At 42.8% G+C, this 23,645-nt stretch overlaps 1 protein-coding gene across 1 annotated transcript in view; it reads right to left on the bottom strand.

The window, feature by feature from the left end:
- The window catches only part of CSMD3 (CUB and Sushi multiple domains 3), a 1,852,015-nt gene that overhangs the window by 981,838 nt on the left and 846,532 nt on the right, over window positions 1–23,645 (bottom strand). The window contains exon 11 of the mRNA XM_033933128.1: window positions 12,442–12,563. Coding sequence (XP_033789019.1) covers window positions 12,442–12,563 — 122 coding nt within the window. The remainder of the gene's footprint in view (window positions 1–12,441; window positions 12,564–23,645) is intronic.

Genomic DNA, 23,645 nt, shown 5'->3' with positions numbered 1-23,645 from the left:
AAAGCAACTCAATGACTCGACATGATCATGTTTTGGCCATCCGGCCTGCATCAGGAGTCTTAGGAGTCTTTGGGTAGCAAGTAGTCTTTAAATGGCAAATGGTCTAAAGTAAAACGATCATACCATTGCTCCGAGTCTTAAACGATGCAAAATAACACGGCCATGCAGTCTGATGGCAACATTAAGAAGTACATGTCACATACTTTCAAACGTATATATTAGATTTCTAGTGTTGGCACATTTTTGAGGGAAAAATTGTTGCCTTGACTTATAGATCAACCCTCGTATTTGTTAGCCTGTGGAAAGAATTACTGTGGGATACCAGAGCGCACCCCACAGTAGGGCTTTCTTTGTTGTGGTAAATTTATGTTAGTGCTTACCATAACTAAATAATGGCAGTGGTATAACGGGGGGAGGGGGGAGGGGGGAGGTGCAGACCGCCCTGGGTGCACACCCTAGGTGGGTGCACAGCCAGCTGGGTCTGAAACCTCCTGCCTTACTCTTTAACGTGACCTGCACCTCAGCGCAGCTGCCGTACTTATTCTGGAGCAGTCAGATGTGAGAACATCTGCCTACTGTCTCCGGAAAACACCTGTTATGATAAGTAACTGTTTTTCATTCTAGGATAAGCAGGCAGCATATTCTCAGATGTGGGACTCCCTTACTTACTGAAATGGGATGGAGGGATAGTTGCCCTTAAGGAAGAAAATAAATTCTGTAGTACTGCTTGGCCAGTGGCCATCTCATCTGGAATAAGTTTCTAGACAGTAGTGAGATGTAAATGTGTGAATTGAGGACAAAGTAGCTGCTTTACAAATATTGTCAACAGTAGTGGAATGCAAAAAAGCCACTGATGCTGCCATAGCTCGGACCTTGTGTGTTGCAACACATCCCTCGAGCTGAGCACAGCAAAATGGAAATGCAGGCGACTAACCATGTGGAAATAGTTTATTTGGTTACAGGTAGTCCTAATCTGTTAGGGTCAAAAGAGATGAACAGTTGAGGTGAAGACCTGTGTGGCTTAATCCTCTGTAAATAGTAAGCCAAGGCACGTTTACAGTCCAATATGTGAAGACCTATTTCTCCAGGATGAGCATGAGGCTTTGGAAAAAAAAAAAATAAAACAGGTAGCACAATGGATTGATTAAGGTGAAATTCCGTGACTACTTTCACTTGTTGTGATGAAAAACTGTAGAAGGTGGGTCACAACCAGTGTTTGAAGTTCACTCACTTGACAAGCAGAAGTGAGAAGATCAAGAAGACCACTTTCCAAGTGAGAAACTTAAGATGAGTAGTTGAAAGAGGTTCAAATGGAGGCTTCATGAGAACGGTGAGAATTACATTAAGATCCCAAATAACTGGAGACGGCTTTAGCAGAGGTTTTGAATTTAACTTTGCTTTCATAAACCAGGAAACAAGTGGATGAGTAGCTAAAGGTTTATTATTGAAAAGAGCATGGAAACCACTAATAGCACTGAGGTGAACTCTGACAGAAGTGGTTTTAAGTCCAGAGTTGGATAAGCGAAGAAGGTAATCCACCACAGAAGGAACAGAAAATGTAGAAGGATCCAGGTGATGGAGATTACACCATGAAGGGAAACTATAGCATCACTAAATAGGTTTCTGGAAGCAGCTATAATGGCTTGTACTGGAGCAGAGAGATTAAAATCTGCTGAAGTCAGGTCAAGAGGTACCAAGATGTTAGGTGCAGAGAGTGAAGGTGGTATGTAAAACAGACCCTTGACTCTGAGGGGAAGAGTCTCAAAACTAAAACATGCCTTTATTGTGCTCTCTAAATCAATTCCAGCCGGTTTAGCGTGCGTGTATTTTAAAAGCAGATAATTATCCAAACAGCTTAACGTGGGCTTTTCCAAGTTTTCTAGCAGTCTCTGATACTGCCATGCATATGTAGTATAACGAGGTCATTAATATTAAAATGAGCACACCGAGTGATTTCCTGACACTTTCTGATCAGTGCCTGAGTGCTGATTGGCTCAGGAAAATAAGGTTTGACAACTTAGACCCCCCCCCCCCCCGCATGCAAATTAAAATTTAAAAAAAGATGCCCATTCTCTCCTGCTGTGTTGCACAATCACCCAACACTGCTAATCACCCCCCTGTGCAGCTGGAAAGATGCCCACTCTCTCCCACTTTTGTCCAAACCCCACTCAACAACTCCCCCCATGCCCCTGATGACCCCCTCCACCCTTCCCTACCTTATTCAGGAAGTCCAGCTGGAGGGACACCTATCTGTTCCAGTTGGCAGGCCTGCCTCTTACAAAATGGCAAGCCTTCCCCTTCCCAGTGCATTCTGAGATGCACCAGGGAGGGACCTAAAGCTCTGATTGGCCCAGGTTGCTTAAGGTCCCTCCTATGCCTGAGATGCTAGGTTCCATTCAGCTGATCTGAGATGAAGCCAGGTGCAGAAGGTCATATGAACTGTGAATGCCATGTGACCCATGAGACACATCATTTATCTTGCTGAAATTTTCTGCAGAGTAGACTCATGATTGCAAAGTTGAAGCAAGGTATTTTGTCTCTGCTGGGGCAATAAAGCTCGTAAAAGATTGGGGTGGAGTACAACTCCAATTTTTGAGATGGTTGAAGATGATTTGGATAATTGACTTTGACTCCCAGAAGCTCCAGAAGAGTTATAGTTGCCTGTGTAGCTGACTGGTCTGCTCTGTCTGCGGTTTTATTCAATATTTGTTACCGTTGTGTAAGGAACTGTGAAAATTGAGTATTAATTTTCATCTTTATGCTGATTGACAACTACGAAGGTCATTTCATAAATAATGCACACTATTTTTTTTTTTTTAATTTACATGTTTTGTTTTGTTTTTTCCAAATATTTTTTTACAATCCTTCAATATAGTCTCCCTGCTTTGCAATGACCGAGTCCCAATGTCCTGGAAGCTTCATTATTCCATCCAAGACACCATTTTAGTTCAGTTGCCGAATGGCTCGGGTACCGGCAGAAGAAAGCTCTTCCAGAGATGCAAAACGATGTCCACGCATAGGTTATTTCAAGTTTAGAAAAAGGTCAAAGTCTGGTAGTCTTATGTCTGGATTCTAGGGAGTGGGAGGTAACACCTCCCAGCCGTATTTGTGTAGTTTTTCAATGACATTCTCTATGTGCGGGCGAGCGTTGTCGTGAAGAATGAGTGGCCCAGCCAAGAGCAACTGAGATTGGGTTTTGTGCATTTTTCTGCATATTTTTTTGCAAAAAATCACAATAATACACTGCTGTGACACTTATTCCACATGGAACTTTTTGTCTGTGATGATGATGCCTTCATGATCATAAGCAAAAATCATCATTTGTTTGACTTTTGATTGAATTCATCTAAATTTTGTGGGTCGTGGAAAAGATGGAGCTCACCACTCGTCATTGAAAAACTAAGTGAATATGGTTGTGAGGTGTTACCTCATGCTCTCTACAGTCCAGATATTAGTCCACCAGACTTTGCATTTTGCAATACACATCTGTACGTTTTGGCACTTATATATATACTAGACATTTTGTAAACCTATATATTTGAATGCTGCCATCAAAAGTTATCCAGACATTTAAAAGGGAGACAAGAGTTGATCCAGGCCATGCCAAAAAGTTAAACAGATAGTGGTGATATTTTGCAACTAACTGATAAATTATAAGGAGATATTGTAGGTCTAAAGAAACCTGTGATAATGTATATCCCACAGGGCAATATAACTGGATATTTTTATCCAAATATTCATAACTAGATAATACATCACTGAAATATAAGCCCTCTATTTATCACTTCTATAAATATAACTCTCATGGTAATGGAAGACAGTTCATTGTTCAGTCATAAGAACATAAGCATTGCCTCTGCTGGGTCAGACCAGGGGTCCATCGTGCCCGGCAGTCCGCTCCCGCGGCGGCCCCCCAGGTCCATGACCTGGAAGTGTTCCCTACCTAACCTAAAATATCCATACCCTATTCGCTCAATGTCCTGTAAGGTAACTCTATCTGTACCCTGTAATCCCCTTCGCTTCCAGGAAGTCATCCAGTCCCTTTTTGAACCCCAGAATTGTACTCTGTCTTATCACCTCTCCGGGAAGCGCGTTCCAGGTGTCCACCACCCTCTGAGTGAAGAAGAACTTCCTTGCATTCGTTATGAATCTGTCTCCTCTCAGTTTTTCTGAATGACCTCTTGTTTTAGTTGTCCCTGCTAGTCTAAAGAATCTGTCCCTCTCCACCTTCTCTATGCCTTTCATTATTTTATAAGTCTCTATCATGTCCCCTCTCAGTCTCCGCTTCTCCAGGGTAAAGAGCCCCAGCCTGTCTAACCGTTCGGCATATGAAAGGTTCTCCATACTCTTTATCATCCTCGTTGCCCTCCTCTGGACCCTCTCGAGTATTGCCATGTCCTTCCTGAGGTATGGCAACCAGTATTGGACGCAGTATTCCAGATGTGGGCGCACCATTGCTCGATACAGTGGCAGGATAACTTCCTTCGTTCTGGTAGTGATACCTTTTTTGATAATGCCCAACATTCTGTTCGCTTTTTTTGAGGCCGCTGCACATTGTGCCGCCGGCTTCATTGTGTTATCCACCAATACCCCCAGATCTTTTTCTTGTTTGCCTTCCCCGAGTGCCCTCCCTCCCATCGCGTAGCTGTACATGGAGTTCCCTTTCCCTATGTGCAAGACCTTACATTTCTCCACATTGAAGTTCATCTGCCATTTTTTTGCCCACTCACTCAGTTTGTTCAGGTCGCTCTGCAGTTCTTTGCATTCCTCAACAGTTCTGACCCTGCTGGAGAGTTTTGTGTCATCCGCGAACTTGATAACTTCGTACTTTGTCCCCATTTCTAGATCATTAATAAATATATTGAACAGCAGCGGTCCCAGCACTGACCCTTGCGGAACACCACTTGTGACCCCTATCCAGTCAGAGTAGTGCCCCTTTACTCCTACCCTCTGTTTCCTGTCCGCCAGCCAATTTTTGATCCATCTGTGCACGTCCCCTTCCACCCCGTGGCTCCACAGTTTCTTCAGTAAGTGTTCATGGGGCACCTTGTCGAAGGCTTTTTGGAAATCTAGATATATAATGTCTACTGGGTCACCTTGGTCCAATTGCTTATTTATCCCCTCAAAGAACTGCAGTAGATTTGTCTGGCATGATCGGCCTTTACAGAAACCATGCTGGCTTGATCTCATCAGATTATTTTTTTCTATATGCTCATTGATACTTTCCCTGATCAGTGATTTGGCCATCTTTCCCGGAACAGAGGTTAAGCTCACCGGTCTGTAGTTTCCCGGGTCGCCTCTCGATCCTTTTTTGAAGATCGGTGTAACATTCGCTATCTTCCAGTCCTCCGGGATTACCCCTGTTCTCAAGGACAGGTTGCAAATATGCTGCAGTAGCTCTGCTGTTTCATCTCTGAGCTCTTTCAGTATTCTCGGGTGGATCCCATCTGGGCCCGGAGCTTTGTCCGTTCTTAATCTATCTATCTGTCTGAGAACGTCTTCGAGGCTTACCTCCATGCATGATAATTTCCCCTCTTGATCTCCCCTGAAGATTTTTTCCGGTTCTGGCACACTGGTTGTGTCCTCTATTGTAAAGACCGACGAGAAGAACTTGTTTAGCCTACCAGCCACTTATTTTTCCTCTTTCACCACTCCCTTCCGGTCACCCTCATCCAGGGGCCCCACCTCCTCCCTCGCTGGTTGTTTCCCTTTCACATATCGGAAAAATGGTTTGAAATTTCTTGCTTCCTTGGCCAGTCTCTCCTCATACTCTTTCTTGGCTTTCCTGACTACTCGGTGACATTCTTTTTGATGCTTCCTGTGCTCTCTCCAGTTTCCTTCAGTTTTATTTTTTTTTCCACTTCCGAAATGATTTTTTATTGTCTCCTATCACTTTCTTTACTTCACTGGTTATCCATGCAGGGTCCCTCGTCTGATTCTTCTTGGAACCTTTCCTAAATCTTGGTATATATAGGTTTTGCACCTTGTTCACTGTGTCCTTGAATAGGGACCAGGCCTGCTCCACAGTCCGAGTTTCCTTGGAGCTGTTTCTGAGCTTCTTTCTCACCATTTGTCTCATGGCATCATAGTTCCCTTTCTTGAAGTTAAATGTTGTTGCCTTGGTTCTCTTTCCCATAGGTAGTCCTACTTGCACTTTGAACTGAATCATGTTGTGGTCACTGGTTCCTAGTGGTCCCATGACCTCCACATCCTTTGCTGGTCCTTTCAGCCCATTGAGGATCAGATCCAGAATCGCTGATCCTCTCATTGGTGTCTCGACAAGTTGTTCCATGAAGCAGTCATGGACTGCTTCCAGGAACTCCGTTTCCCTTGCACATTTTGAATTTCCAAGACACCAGTCTATACCAGGATAGTTGAAATCTCCCATAACTATGGTGTTTGGGTTCTTGCATTCCTTTCTCAGCTCGGCTACCATTTCTGTATCCTCAGCTTCAGTTTGCCCTGGTGGGCGGTAGAACAGTCCCATCTTTATCTCAGATCCGTTGCTTCCTGGTACTTTGATCCACAATGACTCCAGTTGGGCATTTGTCACTGCTGTGTCCACAGTGGTTGAGTGAATGGTATCAATTATGTATAGTGCTATTCCTCCCCCTTTCTGGTAAGTCCTGTCTTTTCGGTAGAGTTTGTATCCTGGCAGTACTATGTCCCATTTGTTTTCTTCGTTCCACCATGTTTCCGTGATCCCTATGATGTCTAGTCTCTCATTATTGGCCATGACTTCTAGTTCCCCCATTTTGTTCCAGTCAAACTGCAGCCTGATATTGGAAGTTATATAATTTACAATGGTTCCCTTGGGCGTTATCAGAAAAAAAATAAATGACCAAACTCCAGTAAGGATCTATGCAGGACCCTTTCTTGTCCTATATTTTGCTACCCCGACACCAAATCAAGTTATAGAGAAGGTACATGCAGTGGCGTACCTAGGGTATGTGGCACCCGGGGCCCATCATTTTTTGACACCCCCCCCCCCCCCCCATGTAAATTTTTTTTTTTTTTTTTTTTTTTTTGCAATAACCATGAAATGGAATAAATGGTCAGAATAGAAACAGGCAGTGAAAATTTTCTTTTATTGAACCTCATATATGTAACCATTATTCCAAACATAACATAACATAAATTATGTCTAAATTGTCATGACATTAGAAGTACATATGGAGTAGTTGCAGGTGATGCTTGGGACAGTTCTGATTGTGTTAGTTCGGTTTTATGTGTTTTTTGAATAGAAGGGTTTTTATTTCTTTTTGAAGGTTTTGCAGTCTGTGGTTGATATCAATTGGTTGTAGAGTTGGGGGTCGAGTGTTGCAGCTCGAATGGCTAGGAGGTTGTCGAACAGTTTTTTTCTTTTGACGTTTTTGGTTGGAGGGTGTGTGAATGGTGCACAAGTTCTCCTATGTCTGTTTGAAGTGGATTGAATTATTTAGCTGAAGAAATTAGTTACCCCCCATTCCACACACATTAATTCTCTTCCATTTTTGTTCCCATTATAAAAAACACTGATAAGTTCCCAGAAAAAAAAGTACATTAAAATAAGAAGTGAAAACAAAGGCCCCTACAGATGAGAACATAACATAAGAATAGCCTAACTGGGTCAGACCAATGGTCCATCATGCCCAGTAGCCCATTCTCATGGTAGCCAATCCAGGACACTAATACCTTGTCAAAACCCAAAGAGTAGCAACATTCCATGCTACCAATCCAGGGCAAGCAGACACTTCCCCCATGTCTTAATAACAGATTATGGACTTTTCCTCCAGGAATTTGTCCAAATCTTTCTTAAAACCAGCTACACTATCTGCTTTTACCATAACTTCTGGCCACTTCATTTTTAAGTTTAGATCTTTCCTTTCAAACAGAGACCTTGCTAGATGTCAAATACAGCACAAGGTAACTTCACATGGACTTAGCTGTGCAGGAAATGTGAATCTCCTCATACACCCACCATATAGTGCAAAAATGTGCAAAAATCCTAGCTCACGTTTGCAGTCCAACACCAGCTCTGGCAGGATACACATTTCAAATCTGACATGTTATAATCACAAAACAGAAAATAAAATTAATTTTTCTACCTTTTGTTGTCTGGTTATATTTCAAATCTTGTTGGTCCAAGGCTCTGGTTTTCTTCTGATAACTTGCTTGCCAGGGTCTCCTTCTTTCTGCATGCTAACCATCCATCTGCCAACTCTGTCCTCCCTTTCCATTTCCCTTCCCTTCCCAGGAAGTCTGGTATCTTTCCTTTTTTTCATCTCCCTCCACAGATCCACCTTTTCTTAAATACCCTTTCATCCGGCATCTCTCCCTCCTTCCCCACCATCCCAGAGTCCACCATCTCTCCGTTTCTTTTCCTAATTACCCTCCTATCCAGTATCTCTATCCCTCCTCCACACCATCCCTTGTGTCCAATTTCTCTCCCTTTCTGTTCCTTCCCTCCCTAAATCCCATGGTCCATCATCTCTCTCCCTCTCCTCTATTTTCAGACCCATTATTTCTTCCCCCCCCAAAGTTTGGCATATGCATGTCTCTTTGAACACCCCCTTCCCTCCGTGTACTTCTAAATCATGGTCCCCCCCCAAAGGCCTGTCCCCCCTTAAAGGTCTGCCTGTCCCACCTTGAAGGCCTGCACCCCCCTTGAAGGCCTGTCCCTTCCCCTTGTAGGCCTGTCCCCCCATTGAAGGCCTGCCTGCCTGTCCCCCCCTTGAAGGTCTGTCCCCCCTTTAAGGCCTGCCTGCCTGCCTTTCCCCCCCTTGAAGGCCTGTCTCCCCCTTGAAGGCCTGCACCCCTCTTGAAGGCCTGCACCCCCCCTTGAAGGCCTGTCCCCCCCCTTGTAGGCCTGTCCCCCCCCCTTGTAGGCCTGTCCCCCCCTTGAAGGCCTGCCTGCCTTTCCCCCCTTGAAGGCCTGCACCCCCTTGAAGGTCTGCACCCCCCCCCGAAGGCCTGCACCCCCCTGAAGGCCTGCCTGCCCCCCTTGAAGGCCTGCACCCCTTGAAGGTCTGCACCCCCCCCCCCGAAGGCCTGTCCCCCCTTGAAGGCCTGCTTGCCTGTCACCCCCTCCCCTTTGAAAGCCTGCTTGCCTGCCCGCCCGCCCCACCCTGAAGGCCTGATGCCCCGACCCACCCCGAAGGACCGCTCGCCCCCCTGGCCTCCCCGCACCACCTATGAACAGCCGCAGCAGGATCGCTAAGTCAGCGTCAGCGATCCCTGCGCTGCTTCCTGCTCCACGGTCCCGCCCCTCCTCTGCCTGCCTGCCTGTCACCCCCTCCCCCTTGAAAGCCTGCTTGCCTGCCCGCCCGTCCCACCCTGAAGGCCTGATGCCCCGACCCACCCCGAAGGACCGCTCGCCCCCCTGGCCTCCCCGCACCACCTATGAACAGCCGCAGCAGGATCGCGAAGTCAGCGTCAGCGATCCCTGCGCTGCTTCCTGCGCCACGGTCCCGCCCCTCCTCTGACGTCAGAGGAGGGGCGGGATCGCGGCGCAGGAAGCAGCGCAGGGATGCTGACGCTGACTTCGCGATCCTGCTTTGGGCTGCTTCACAGGTGGTGCAGGAAGGTCAGTGGGGCGAGCGGTCCTTCGGGGGTGGCGGGGGACTGAACGGCAAGGCCGGGAACACCCCCTTAGGGCTGGTACCCGGGGCGGCCCGCCCCCCCCCGCCCCCCCTAGGTACGCCACTGGGTACATGCTATATGGTTACATCATCCCCCTCCCCTTTTCAAGGATGGCTGAATAGTGTTGCTCATCTATTTATAAGTCAGAGACCCTAGTGAGCATGTCTGTTGTAAGAGGGATTACTATGGTGATGAAGAAGTCACACTCCCTAGTGGAAGATTAGAGTGTTGGGCCCCAGTCTTTAGGCTTAGTTTTGTTGTGTTTTGTCTTTGATGAAGATTCCCTTGACTTATTAATTGTATCCAGTGGGAAATGAATGTGGAAGGTCAAAGATTTTATCCCACTTTTCTGCCTGCAGTATGATTGAGGAGTGGAACAGTATAGTGGTCTCCCATCAAATGGAACCGGAACTAAGAAGCCACACTCTGGAGCTGGTCTACTAAGGAGGTTCTGTGTATGAGAGTTTTCCTGATCAGAAGCATCTGTGTATGGAAGTTGATCCCAGGAAGAAGATACTGTGTATGAAACAAGACAAAGATAGGCTAACCGCAGCTCCAGGGAACCTCTTACCCCCAAAATTGTTTTTTGAATAGAGTGAGGTACCCCAGAATCTAAAAGTCATTCATCCTATTAATATTATAATAAAGGAATCACAGACACAGATATAGAAAACATGTGGAGTTTACAGTGTTATCCAAAGCTGTAGAGATGAGTTTAGTAAAGAAAATTGAAGCATCCCATTTCAGTCTTTGAGTTGTCTTTTGAAGAGACTTATGTGCCAGGCTCTTGAAGCAAAATAAAGGAAATGGAACTCCTCTCATATGAGGAAAGACTAAAAAGGCTTTGAAAAGAAATGGCTGAGGGGAAATATGATTGAAGTCTACAAAATCCTGAGTGGAGTAGAACGGGTACAGTGGATCAATTTTTCACTCCGTCAAAAATTTCAAAGACTAGGGTACACTTGATGAAGTTACAGGGAAATAATTTTAAAACCAATAGAAGGAAATATTTTTTCACTTAGAGGTTAAATTCTGGAATGCATTGCCAGAGGTTGAGGTAAGAGCGGATTGTGTAACTGGTTTTAAGAAGAGTTTGGACAATTTCCTGGAGGAAAAGTCCATAGTCTTGTTATTGAGAAAGACATGGGGCAAACCACTGTATGGAATGTTGCTACTCCTTGGGTTTTGGCCAGGTACTAGTGACCTGGATTGACCACCATGAGAATGGGCTACTGGGTTTTGATGGACCATTTGTCTGACCCAGTAAAGTTATTCATATGTTCTTATCCCTTCCAACCATGAAGACACTGCTCTCTTGGAAAAGTGTGTGAGCTAAGAGCGATTAAGAGGGAAGACCAGGAGGAAATAAATATTCTGTGGGAACCTTGGGGTGTGAATCCAGAGATTTACCACCCTGAGACCAGGATGCTCCCTTATATTTCCATTACAAGATTTATATGAATGTCCAAACAACTTAAAAACAATAATCTAAAAAAAAAAAAAAAATCCACAAAGGGTGTATACAATCATCACAAGTGACCCACAAGATAAAAAAAAATAAAAAATAATGTATAAAATACAAATGATCCAACATGGACTGTGTTTCAGCTAAAAATGCCTTCCTCAGGGGTATTAGGGGATCCCTTGAGATCTCTCAAATATATAAAAAAAATAAGTCACACACACACAAAAACAAGAGTTAAGAAGCTACAAACAAATAGCACAGCTGATTGTATGCTTATTTTTATATACTGTAGGGCTATTATATATAGAACTTGACATGTTGAGTTCTGTAGGGCCTGATCACAGCTAGCTAACATTGACATGGAAGCAGGTTTTTGGTCTAATACTGCCAATCATTATACCCATGCTCCATAAGATGGGGCAGTATAAGACTACTGGATCTGGGGAGGGGGAAGATCTGAAAAGAGACTGACAGAGTGCTTTGCTCATCTGGGTTTATTTTGAAAATCAGCAAGAATAGATATATTGGTAGATCCAGAGGCTTAGGTGAAGTCTGGAATGAGGTCAGCCTTAGGTTTTATCCTCCACTGTTACAACCATTTGGTTAACTTAGTAGGGATTTGATTTGACAGGAGGGGGTTAGAAAGTTGTGCCTCGGGGGAGGAGCTTGGAAGGGTGTTGTGATTTAGGGAGCATGGAAGAAGATTGGATCAAAAGGGAGATGGCATGGGAGGATGGCTCTTTGGAGGACTGAATAGAAGAGTTCCTTTCTGAGGGGAGTTGTGTAAGGCACTGCCAGGAGGATCAAAGCAGATGGGTGGATTGGATCAGACAATGCTATTCTCAGGTTCCATCACAACTGCTGCTTCTTCACTTGAAGTTTTGTGTTAATCTCTACAACTACAAAGGGTTTTGAGGTTGTTATGAAAAAAAAAAAAAAAAGGCCACTGAAGTTTGGGTTTTTAATCACAATCCTTCCATTTCAGGTCATACTGGCATTCTTTGATGCCTAATGCTTTGTGCCCTTGCAATTTAAGGTTTTAACTGCTAATCCGTGCAAGTTATCCCAATACTTTCTTGGAGAACAGACACTGGCGATCCTAAACAGCAATCACAATATTTCTGGTTAAAAATGAAAAAAAAAAAAAAGTTCACAAAATATTCTGCATTTTGGTTTTGGATAATACACGTTGCATCCTGGGTGTAAGAAGAAGAATCATTTGTTCCTTGCTTTGTTTATAAGCAAATCTGTTTTGTGGGTTTATTTCCCCAAAAGGCTTCTAGTTTATTCTTAAAGAGTTAGGCTATCTTTATTTGAGCTGTTTCTTATGTTACTGCATTCAATTCCCCACATACCTTATTAGGATTTTCAGCTGTAATGACCCAAACGCACTGAGCATTGCTGTCATACTGGAATGGAAAGTTTGGAGATGTGAAGGTGCCACTTGGCCCCTGGAGATTAGATCCACAAGTTTTTACTGCAAAACAGAAATATATACATATTTTAAGTTATCAAAGTAAAACAAGAAGGTAGATATCATGGTATTTATAAAGTTGAAATAAAATCTGCAAGGGTTAGTGTTACTAAAAGTTGTTTTCACAGTAAAGAATGCAAATCTGATGATTAAGCCTAACAATAGCATTACTTGTTAGAGGAAAGTGACATAAAACATAGCCAACTCGCTTCCTAGAAAGCAATTTGTTTCCTATGGCAGGTTTTAGTCATGCCTTATAAAGTTTTGTTGCATGCTAATAGGTTTGTGATTTTCCAGTGACAAATGGTTGTATAATCTTATATACTTCAATGTGATATAAAACAGAACAGATCTATGTAGAAGGCTGTCAAATTGAAATAGCAAAAATTCATTTACAATATAATATGTTAAAGTTCAATGTGAGGATCCCTTTGGTACTCTTACTAGCTCAGCATGCTCCTTGCTGAAGGCGCTGACCACTTAGTATAATGAGGAGGTATACATTATTTTGATACAATATTTCCATTTAAGATGGCTGTAATGAAATCTATTTAAACCTACTGTATAAGACAAAAAAAACCCTTTGTGGCAGTGTGAATGTAGTTTTAGCTTGCAATGGAGAAGCAGTGCATTTCTTTGGGGCTCAGCCCTTAACAACATATGAACATAAAAATAGCCTTACTGGGTCAGACCAATGGTTCATCATGCCCAGTACCCGGTTCTCACAGTAGCCAATCCAGGTCACTTAGTACCTGGCCAAAACCAAAAGAGTAGTAACATTCCACACTGCCAATCCAGGGCAAACAGTGACTTCCACCATGTCTTTCTCAATAAGAGACTATGGAATTTTTCTCCAGGAAATTGTCCAAACCTTTCCTAAAACCAGCTACACTATCCGCTCTTACCACCACCTCTGGCAATGTGTTGCAGAGCCTAACTGTTCTCTGAGTGAAAAAATATTTCTTCCTATTGGTTTTAAAAGTATTTCCCTGCAACTTCGAGTGTCCCCTAGTCTTGTAATTTTTGATGGAGTGAAAAATCGATCCACTTGTACCCATTCTACTCTACTCAGGATATTGAAGACTTCAATCATATTTCCCCTCAGCCGACTCTTTTCCAAGCTGAAGAGCCCTAGTTGTTTTAGTCTTTCCTTATACGAGAGGAATTCCATCCCCTTTATCATCTTGGTCATTCTTCTTTGAACCATTTCTAGTACCGCTATATCTTTCTTGAGATAAGGAGACCAGAATTGAATGCAATACTCCAGGTGAGGTCGCACCATGGAGCGATATAGAGGCATTATAACATTCTTAATCTTGTCAACCATCCCTTTTAATAATTTCTAGCATCTTGTTTGCTTTTTTGGCCACTGCCGCACATCGGGCGGAAGGTTTTTCAATTTTCCGCTCGATATTCAAAGTGATTTTGGTAGTCAGGAAACAACCCTGCATGCTTAAATCACTTGAAGCCAGCTTGCTGTCAATATTCAAGGGCACTTATGGAAATAAAACTATTTAGTTATGCAGATGATTTTATGATCATCATCCCATTCGTTAATTCTATCTCTGAAACTATTCCTAAAGCTTCAGAAGCCATAAACATGATGGAGCACTGGATGACAACCTTTAGGCTCAAACTTAATTCAGAAAAGACAACTTTCTTTGTTGCTTCGCCACATCCGCTTGACACCAAATCACCACTATGTATCAATAATCTTAATTACCCTATCCAACCTACCATAAAGATACTAGGTGTAACTTTGGATCAGTACCTATCCATGAGAGACCAGGTGGACTCCTTGATCAGAAAGGGATTTTTTCACTCTCTGGAAACTCAGATCCATTAAAGCTTATTTCGATACAGCGGCATTCAGAACCCTAGTCCAATCCCTCGTACTGAGTCTACTTGACTACTGTAACATCGCCTATTTAGAAATTTCCCAAAAGAACATGCAGCGTTTACAATTGATGCAAAATGCAGCGGTCAAACTGATCTTTGGGCTGAGGAAGTTTGACCATGTGACACCCTACTACCGGCAGCTGCATTGGCTGCCAATGGAAGCGCACGTAAAGTTTAAATTTGCCTGCTTCTGCTTCAAAGCACTACACGGACTTGCCCCTAAATATATAACTGACCTTTTCGTCTTCTCAGCCAACAGACACAAGAGAAGCTCACATTCCAACTTTGTTTCCCCCCCAGTGAGAGATTATAAACTGAAAAAACACCATGAACATCTTCTCTCGCACCGAGCAGCATCATGGGGTAAAGACCTAGAACAATTGCTTTCGCCCACTACTTATGAGGAATTTAGGAAACGTCTGAAAACACACCTGTTCCTAAAGTATCTAGACAACTGATCCTCTCTTCTCTCTCCCCTCTATTGCGATTAACTTGTTCTATTGATCACTCTCTCCTCAAAAATGGATTTCCTGTCCTATTAACCCTCTTTCTTCCTCCCCTCTTAAAGTCAATCAATTTGTACCTTTGCTTAATCTTTGTAAACCGCATAGAACTTCACGGTATTGCGGTATATAAGCTGTTATTATTATTATTATTATTATTGAATATCAGCAAAGGGGGAAATTATCTAAACATCGTCTAGTTTAGGCACCGCTGGGCACGCTAATCAGGGGTGCCTAATGAGTATGTGGCGCAGTGGTTAAAGCTATAGCCTCAGCACCCTGGGGTTGTGGGTTCAACCCACGTTGCTCCTTGTGACCCTAGGCAAGTCTCTTAATCCCCCCATTGCCCCAGGTACATTAGGTAGATAGTGAGTCTGGAAAAATGCTTGAATACCTGAATAAATTCATGTAAACCGTTCTGAGCTGCCTTGGGAGAACGGTATAGAAAACTGAATAAATAAATAAATATCTAACTGAACTCTATGTGAAACTTGTTTCAAAATTAGTGTGATAATTGACCACACCATTTAAACCCCCCCCCCCCAATTAATTAAAGATTTGCGGGGAATACCATGTGTCATAGGCGTGGTTAGGGGCAGAGAATAGGCATGGCTGTCTTAGGCATCGTTAAATGTCTCTATTAAGTGCCAGTACATTAGGCCAGGAAAACCCTGGCCTAATATATTGACACTTACCACTAGGATGCCTATTGATGACTAAGCCTGCCTAGGTACTGCTAGGCTTGATTTTGTAAACGGTGCCTAGCGGTTGACTGACAACCGCACTGACCAGAACCTACAATTTAGGCACTATTAGGCATTGTTTATATAATCAGGCCTTAACTATTCATTTTGTTGCTGGGAAGCACAGGGGCATTAATGGAGACAGAGTCAGCGAGGAGCTGAGAGTAATGTGGGTGCTGGCAGTGTTCAGTGCTGGCACCTTCAAAATTAACCAGTATGTAGAACTATAAATTACGCCAGGTGTACACCTGGCAGGGCCTCCGCGTGTGCGGATCGCCGGACTTGATGGACCAAAGGTCTGATCCGGAGAAGGCAGTTCTTATGTTCTTATGTTCTTATGCATTAAAAAGTCTTAAATTTAACCAGTCATCTATGCAGGTGCCGACACAGAATATTGGCTAAAATCTGTTTTAAGTTCTGGTACTGGCCAGCATGTTTCCAACATTCTCCCCTCCTTCTCACTCCTCCCAGCAAGACACAAACCCCCTTTCTCCCCCCAAAAAAAACCCCCCCAAAAACAAAGGGTCAGATATCCTTTCAGTCCTCCCCAAAAGGTTCAGACACCCTCCTACCCCCATGACAAAGCTCAGATCCCTCTCCAAAGGCCCCCAACAAGGTTCAGAACCCTTCCCATTTCCCCACCCAACAAGGTTCAGAACTCCTCTCATTTCCCCACCCAACAAGGTTCAGAACCCATTATCCCACCCAACAAGGTTCAGGTCCTACCCTACAAAGATCCATTTTCAAGATGCAGCGAGTAAGCTTAGCTCCGACCCACTGAACCGGGTCAATGAGCAATCAAGAGCTTCTCTGAACTCCTTGTGTTAAACACACATTTCAAATGACTTGGTGCAGTAACAAAAATAAATAGATAAATGGCCTGATATTCAGCCAGTGGTGGTCAGTATTTTGCTGATTGCTGCTATCATTATCTCTGGAAATTAAAGGCCAAGACATGTCCAGGTTCAGGCACTGAATTTCTGGTTATACAGAGTCGGTGAAAGCATAGCTAGTAAAGTGTGATGTTCAGCTCTTTAAAAGACTGACTTTTTGCAGTTCTGTTTATGCATTTACCTTGGCTGGTTAAGTGCTTAATACTTAACGTGACCATTTATTTTTTTCATCAAAACGGGACATCTATTAATATTCAGTCCCGCCCCGAACCCCATCCTAGCCACACCCTCAATCCCACCCCCAGACCCTCTCCAGCTCCACCCCCAATTTCTTCCATTCATTTTTCATGTACACATAATATCTTATTAATTCATAATGGTAACCATAACATTTTTAAAAAATCACAAAGCACACTATATGCAGAGAAAATGTTAATTATCATTTATATGTGGGGGCTTTTCAAAGATGCCAAGGCAGATGACTATAAAATATGCAATGTCACCTCAGTAACTATAGAAAAATAGACAAATATACTGCAAAATATAGACAGCAGATATAAATTCTCAAAACTGACACATTTTGATCACTAAATTGAAAATACAATCATTTTTCCTACCTTTGCTGTCTGGTGATTTCATGACTTTTTGGTTGTATTTCCTTCTGACTGTGCATCCTTTCTTTCATTTCTTTCTTTCTGTACTCAAGCCCAACAATTGTCCCTTTCTATTCCCTCCCTCCTTCCTTCCTATGTCCTCAGTGCCTCCTTCCTATGTCCCCCTCACTGCCTTCCAGCCTTTGTCTCCACCCCCTCCCCTATGCTATGTCATCTCTCTCTTCTCCTTTCCTTCTTTCCTTCCCACTCTACCCCATGGCCTGGATCTCTATCTCCTTCCCATCTCTCTCCTCTCCTTCCATCTCCCCCTCCCACTCCATTATCTGGCATCTCTTCTTCCTTTCTCTCTTTCCTTCCTCCTGGTCTGGCATTTGTATCCACCCCCTCCCTCCATATACCCTGACATCTCTGCCCCCCCTCCATGGTCTGGTAGCTCCTTTTCTTTCTCTCCCTCCCATGGTCTTGGCATCTCTTTCCTCTCCTCTCCCTTCCCTGGTCTTCCTTCTCCCCTATTGGGTGCAGTAGCAGCACTTCTCTTCCCCTATCCCCTCCCCAATTGGGTGCAGCAGCAGCACTTCTCTTCCCCTATCCCCTCCCCCTTGGGTGCAGCAGCAGCAGCTTTTCAATTCCCTCCTCCCCCCCTTGGGTTCAGCAGCTTTTCTCTTCCCCTCTCCCCCCATTGGGTGCAGCAGCAGCATTTATCTTCTCATTCCTCCCATCGGCAGAGTCACAAGCTTCCCTCCATTGCTGACCTATCTTCCATAGATCAGCGACGGAGGAAAGCTTAAACTTGCTGCTCTTTCTTGCTTCGAGCCTTCCTCGTTGCCGGATCCTAACTTCGCAGAAACAGAAAGTAGGCAGGACCCAGGAGCGAGGAAAGCCCGAAGCAAGTTGTAAGCTTCCCTTCATCGCTGACCTGTCTCCCTTAACTTCCCTCCGTCGCTGCCCGTAGCGAACTCCTGCTCCGGGGCTCAAAATGTGCGTGCCGGCTTCCCTTCTCTTCTCCTCTCCCCCCCCCCCCGGAACATAATTTCCAGTTTCGGAGGGAAGTGAAGGGAAGCCAGCACGCACACGTTAGAGCCCCAGAGCGTGGGTTCAATTTGAATGCTGGAGTCAGCCCGAGAAGGAGCATCGGCGGCGGCAGCAGGATTAGCCAGGTGTGGAGAACACTGCGGGGGTTTGGTGCTGGAAGGACCATCCCCTTGTCCCTGTGCACAGCTTCGGGACGCTGTCCCTGAAAATGGGACATTTCAGTGTCCTGAAGCGGTGGCTCAGGACAACGGGACGGTCGGTTCAATAACAGGACGGTCCCGTTGAAAATTGGTCACCTTATGAATACTGGCACTTAACCAGTCAAGTGTTGACTCCACCTTCAGAACATCCTCAAAATAGCTGGTTTTGGCTTGGCCACAAATCGGGTATTTTGAACCACACTATCTAGTTAAGTGTCATTGAATATGCCTGATTAGCCCCAGTTAGAACATTTACACAGTCAAAAGTTTCACCCGGCTATCTAAGAGGTCCTTTTATTAAAGTGTGCTAACCGATTTAGTGCATGCTAAAGATTAGAGTGCACTAAATGCTAAGATGCCCATAGGAATATAATGGATGGCTTAGCATTTAGCGTGCACTAAATCGGTTAGTGAATCTTAAAAAAAGGACCCCTAAATCTTTGTAAATATCAAGCCCAAAAATTCTAAGGCTATTGTTGGCAACTGATGGTTAATATTCCTGTCCCTAGAGTGTGAAAGTTATTTAAGTTTTACTGTGAGAGGATATGTTCCATTCTTTTATTTCATTTTCATGCTATATATAGCAAGGAACCTCTGTGTTTATCCCACACCTTTCAGAATTCTGGCACTGCTTTTGACCCTACTATTTCCGTGTAAGAGCATTTCATACATTTGCTATTTTCTCTATTTCCTGATGTTGCTTTTCAGTTTCTATTGACAGTATAATATCAATGAACCAATCACTCTTCTTCCCTTGGATCCATCAACCAATCAGTTTCTAATGCACTGCACCATCTTAGGTTCCAGTCCTAGGCTGCTCAGTTTACAGTATTCAAAATTTAATCTCAAAAGATTATACCAGGTTCTGGTTTTGGAAACAAATGTAAGTTTTCTGTAGATTTTTGTACTACTGTCTAAGACATTCACTAACAAATACTGCCAATAATATAACATATTGTTTCATAATAAACACTGGTTTGTGGACAACATAAATAATTGAGTTATTATCTTGTATAAGACTGCCCAAATTACTCTTCTTTTTGCTGGCAGTGTAAACATAGGCTGTCTTGAATCTTAATTTTTCCAAACCAGCATAGCAGGATCACCAAGGCCCAGATTATTGAACCAGCACTGATTTTCTAATCACCAGTAGGCACCCATACCTCCATTAAAAATGTCATCCAGATGTCATTTTTAACTGAGATTTGAGGTGCATACCTGTGCTTAGAAAATCAGCACTGGAATTGCACCTAAATAGGCCTTTAGGCCGTCAAACATCAAAGTAGGTATGGCCAACACCAGAAGTGGCTTCAGGCGACCTAAAGCACCTATGTAGGTGTGATTCATGAGAAGATAGGTGCCAGAAATCTAGGCCCAGAAAACCCTGGCCTATATTTCCAGGGCCTATCTTTCACATTGACTCGATTCTAAAACCAGCACCAAAGCATGATTGACATGCGATCGGCGACCGCTTTTAAAGCCCTTAGCGACTAGCAGATAGCTGGCTATGTTGTGCAACTTAGACACTATCCATTAAATTTAAAGGGCTGGCCAGCTAGGTTTAGCTAAACTAGCTGGTCTATCTTTGGCTGCTATAAACTTAGCTGGCCAGTGCTTAATATTGATTTGGCTGGCTAAGTGTATAGCAGCTAAAAATATTCAGTATCGGTCACTGGAAACAGCCCTGCATTAAATATCTGGGCTCGGTGTTGACCTCAGCAGTCAGCCTGACCAACTCCAGCAGTCTAAATATCAGGCTCATAGTCTACCTAAGATGACCAGGTTACCCATTCCAGAAGGGAGACGTTTTGGCCAGTCCTTATTTTAAAATTATATCCCAAAGAAATGTAGTATTTGTAGTCCATATATTCTATCAGTGCTACAGGTCCCATAATGCACCAAGATGAAGTTGGCAGAAATTAAGGACTGGTCAAAACATCTCCCTTCTGGAATGGGTAATCTGGTCGATCTAAGTCTACCAGACAGACTACTCTGTTCATCCTTGTGATACAGACCTGATTCTGGATGTCATGACTGGGTCAATCTTTGCCTTGATAGACTTGGGTCAGATATAAGAGTCTCACCTGTTGCTGATAATATCAAAATTTCATATTTCAGTAGGATTCTGCAGTGAGAGAATGGGTAATCAGGGGAGGTAATGAGTTTCTGCATTCATTACTGGAGCTAGAAGGAAGAGGGTCCATTTATGTACTTTACAAGTATCCATCTCTTGCCTTCTAGTGATGAGAAACCTTTACCTTTCAACTTGCCATTTACACCAATTATCTCAGCATCATTGAATATTAACTCTATACGGTTATGATCAAATGAGAGCTTTACACAGACAGGATCATGGATTGCTATGAAGACAGAGTACACATTTTTGTGTTAGGGGTTGTAGCATAGACTGAGAATGGGTGTAGAATCATTAGCAAAGCCTAAAAATATATCGAGTATAACCAGAAAACAGGCTAAGCACATTAGCAATTATATCAATAGAGATTGCAAAAGTTTCAAACAGTGGGGAGGGGGGGGGGGAAGACCTGAGATATCTTGCTCTAAGTCCCAACTTCATGAGACTGAATATATTTTATACATAGGAGCCTCTCCAGTTATTGGTCAAAATAACTCCACTTTAAGTATATCATTCTATTACAGTCTTCAAAAAATTTGCAAAAATGTGTCTTTAAGCACAGTTTTCATAGACACAATTCCATATCATTCACAACTCACTACCATAACAGTTAAAAAAAAACAAAGTTCAGCTGTATTCATTATCTCACATTCACAAAAAAAAATCCCAACAGCAGCTCTGTTTTGCCTTCAGCTTTAGCAAGGGCTGCAACATTTATGCTCCATCAGCAGTCTTCACCAAACACAAAATTGTTCACCCTCTCACTAAGGGATTATACCAAATGACTCGAAACACAGTTTTTGAATTTTCTTCTGTGTTTGGAGCTGTTTGGTGCAATCCTTTAGTGAGGGTGAAGATGTTTGCGTTTGGCGAAGACTGCTGATAGAGAATTAATGTTGCAGGTGAAAATTTAATCATATCAAAATTGTATGCCCAGGCCAAAATTCCATATATGGTGGCAAATATTTAATGCTAATAAAATTTCACACTGGGGACACTCGATGAAGTTACAGGGAAATACTTTTAAAACCAACAGGAGGAAATGTTTTTGCCCTCAGAGAATAGTTAAGCTTTGGAACGCATTGCCAGAGGTTGTGGTAAGAGCGGATAGCATAGCTGGTTTTAGAAAAGTTTTTAACAATTTCCTGGAGGAAAAATCCATAGTCGGTTATTGAGAAAGACATGGGGGAAGTCACTGTTTGCCCTGGACTGGTAGCATGGAATGTTGTTACTCTTTGGGTTTGGCTGGGTGCTAGTGACCTGGATTGGCCACCGTGAGAACGGGCTACTGGGTTTGATGGACCATTGGTCTGATCCAGTAAGGCTATTCTTATGTTCTTATTCTATAAATGGCACTCAGTTGGGTGCAGTTATAGAACAGCATTTGACAGTACAATCTGTGTCCAACTTTAGGCAATAGGATTTACACCAAATTCTCATATCTAAATTATGCATGGATCTCCTTTATTCTATAAAACTGCATGTAATTCCAGGAACACCCCTGATCCAACTATGTTCCTACCATGGCCACACCCCCTTTTCAGATCTATGCATAAAGCTGGCACCTAAAAATTATAATTGATGCCAATATCAGCACCATTAATTGATTATTAGGGACCAATAATCAGCAGTAATTGGCTTGTTATTCAACAAAAATTGCACACTGGAATTGGGTATGCACCCAATTTTGAGTGTCATATATAGAATTAGGCTACTTGTGAATACGAAGATCTCTGTCAAGCATGACACATATATATGTTCAATTTTCTTGTACTATAAAAAAAATAAAACAATAAAAAAAGTTTAAAAGATACTGGATTTTCCTAACACTTTAATTTGCTCTATTTAATTTCAATGGCAAGTGATTATTTGTCATCTATTTGGTATCTAAAAATGGTTTAACTGGAGATCTTCAAAATAAAGATAGCACTGTGGAATTGATGTTCTTGATGTTTTCAATTCGGACCCCTGAAGAAGGCAATCATAGCCAAAACGCAGACCGTGTCGGGTCCGCACTAAATTTTAATTGTGCTATTACGCATCAACATGGATTTATTTTAATAACCTTTTACATTAACAGCATCAATTCCACAATGCTATTTTTGTTTTTAATTGGAGATCTTGGCATATCTTTGTGAAAGTGATATTTTGCACTATGCCAGATAAGTAGGACAAGATCCCAAAAGAGGTGCTGTTTCTATCTTATTGGAATATTGTCTTTTTTTTGTTATAGAAGAAAGCTTCTAGGGAGAAATTTTCCATCTTTGTTCTCTCAAATTATATCTTGTGCAAATCCAATATTATCAGAGTCTTTGAAAGATAAAGTTCATGTGATCCATGTATTAAATCTGGTTCATTGCTTATGTGTTATTATTGATTCAGCTTTTTCTATGTGACTACATATAAATAATGTAGTATGATCTTCTATTACAAACTTAGGCTTCTTTTACAAAGCAGTGCTAGCAACTCCCATGTGGCAAAGCCCATTTAATTCCTACGGGCTTCATTGCATTTGCCATGTAGGAATCGCTAGCATGGCTTTGTAGAAGGAGCTCTCAGATTATTATGGAAATTAAAATCTTAGCTGTCAACGGATGATTTTAGGTCCATGCTGAAAGCTCTCAAATCTTTCTTTATTGGACTTCCACGTTGAGCCTTACAACTTGTTCAGAACTCTGTTGTCTGCTTATTAACAGGTATCAAGACATAATCGTATTTCCTCTTGTTTGTTGTCATTACACTGGCTGCCAGTTAGCTGCAGAATTAATTAAGCTGCTAGGGATGCTCCTTTGTACATTTGTGCAGTCTCAAGAATTTATAGACCCATACTGTCTTTGTGATCTATGAATGCAAAGCTTTGTCAGATTCTGGCACCAAGGCAGATCATTTTGTATAGACTTTGGCTCGGGCCTTTTCTTTAGAACTCCCTACTGAATAGAATAAGCTGCCAGTTACACCAAGATTGATGACAGATACTGTACCCTTCAGTAAACATCTTACGGCTTTGTTTTTCAAGCAAGCTTATAGCTAATGTCTTTAATAGTGTTCTTCTGTATGTTGGACAACA

The sequence above is a fragment of the Geotrypetes seraphini genome, chromosome 2 (assembly GCF_902459505.1).
Source record: "Geotrypetes seraphini chromosome 2, aGeoSer1.1, whole genome shotgun sequence".
Classification (NCBI taxonomy): Eukaryota; Metazoa; Chordata; class Amphibia; order Gymnophiona; family Dermophiidae; genus Geotrypetes; species Geotrypetes seraphini.
The sequence above is the reverse complement of the archived record's forward strand: the minus strand, read 5'-3'. Positions and strand labels throughout refer to the sequence as shown.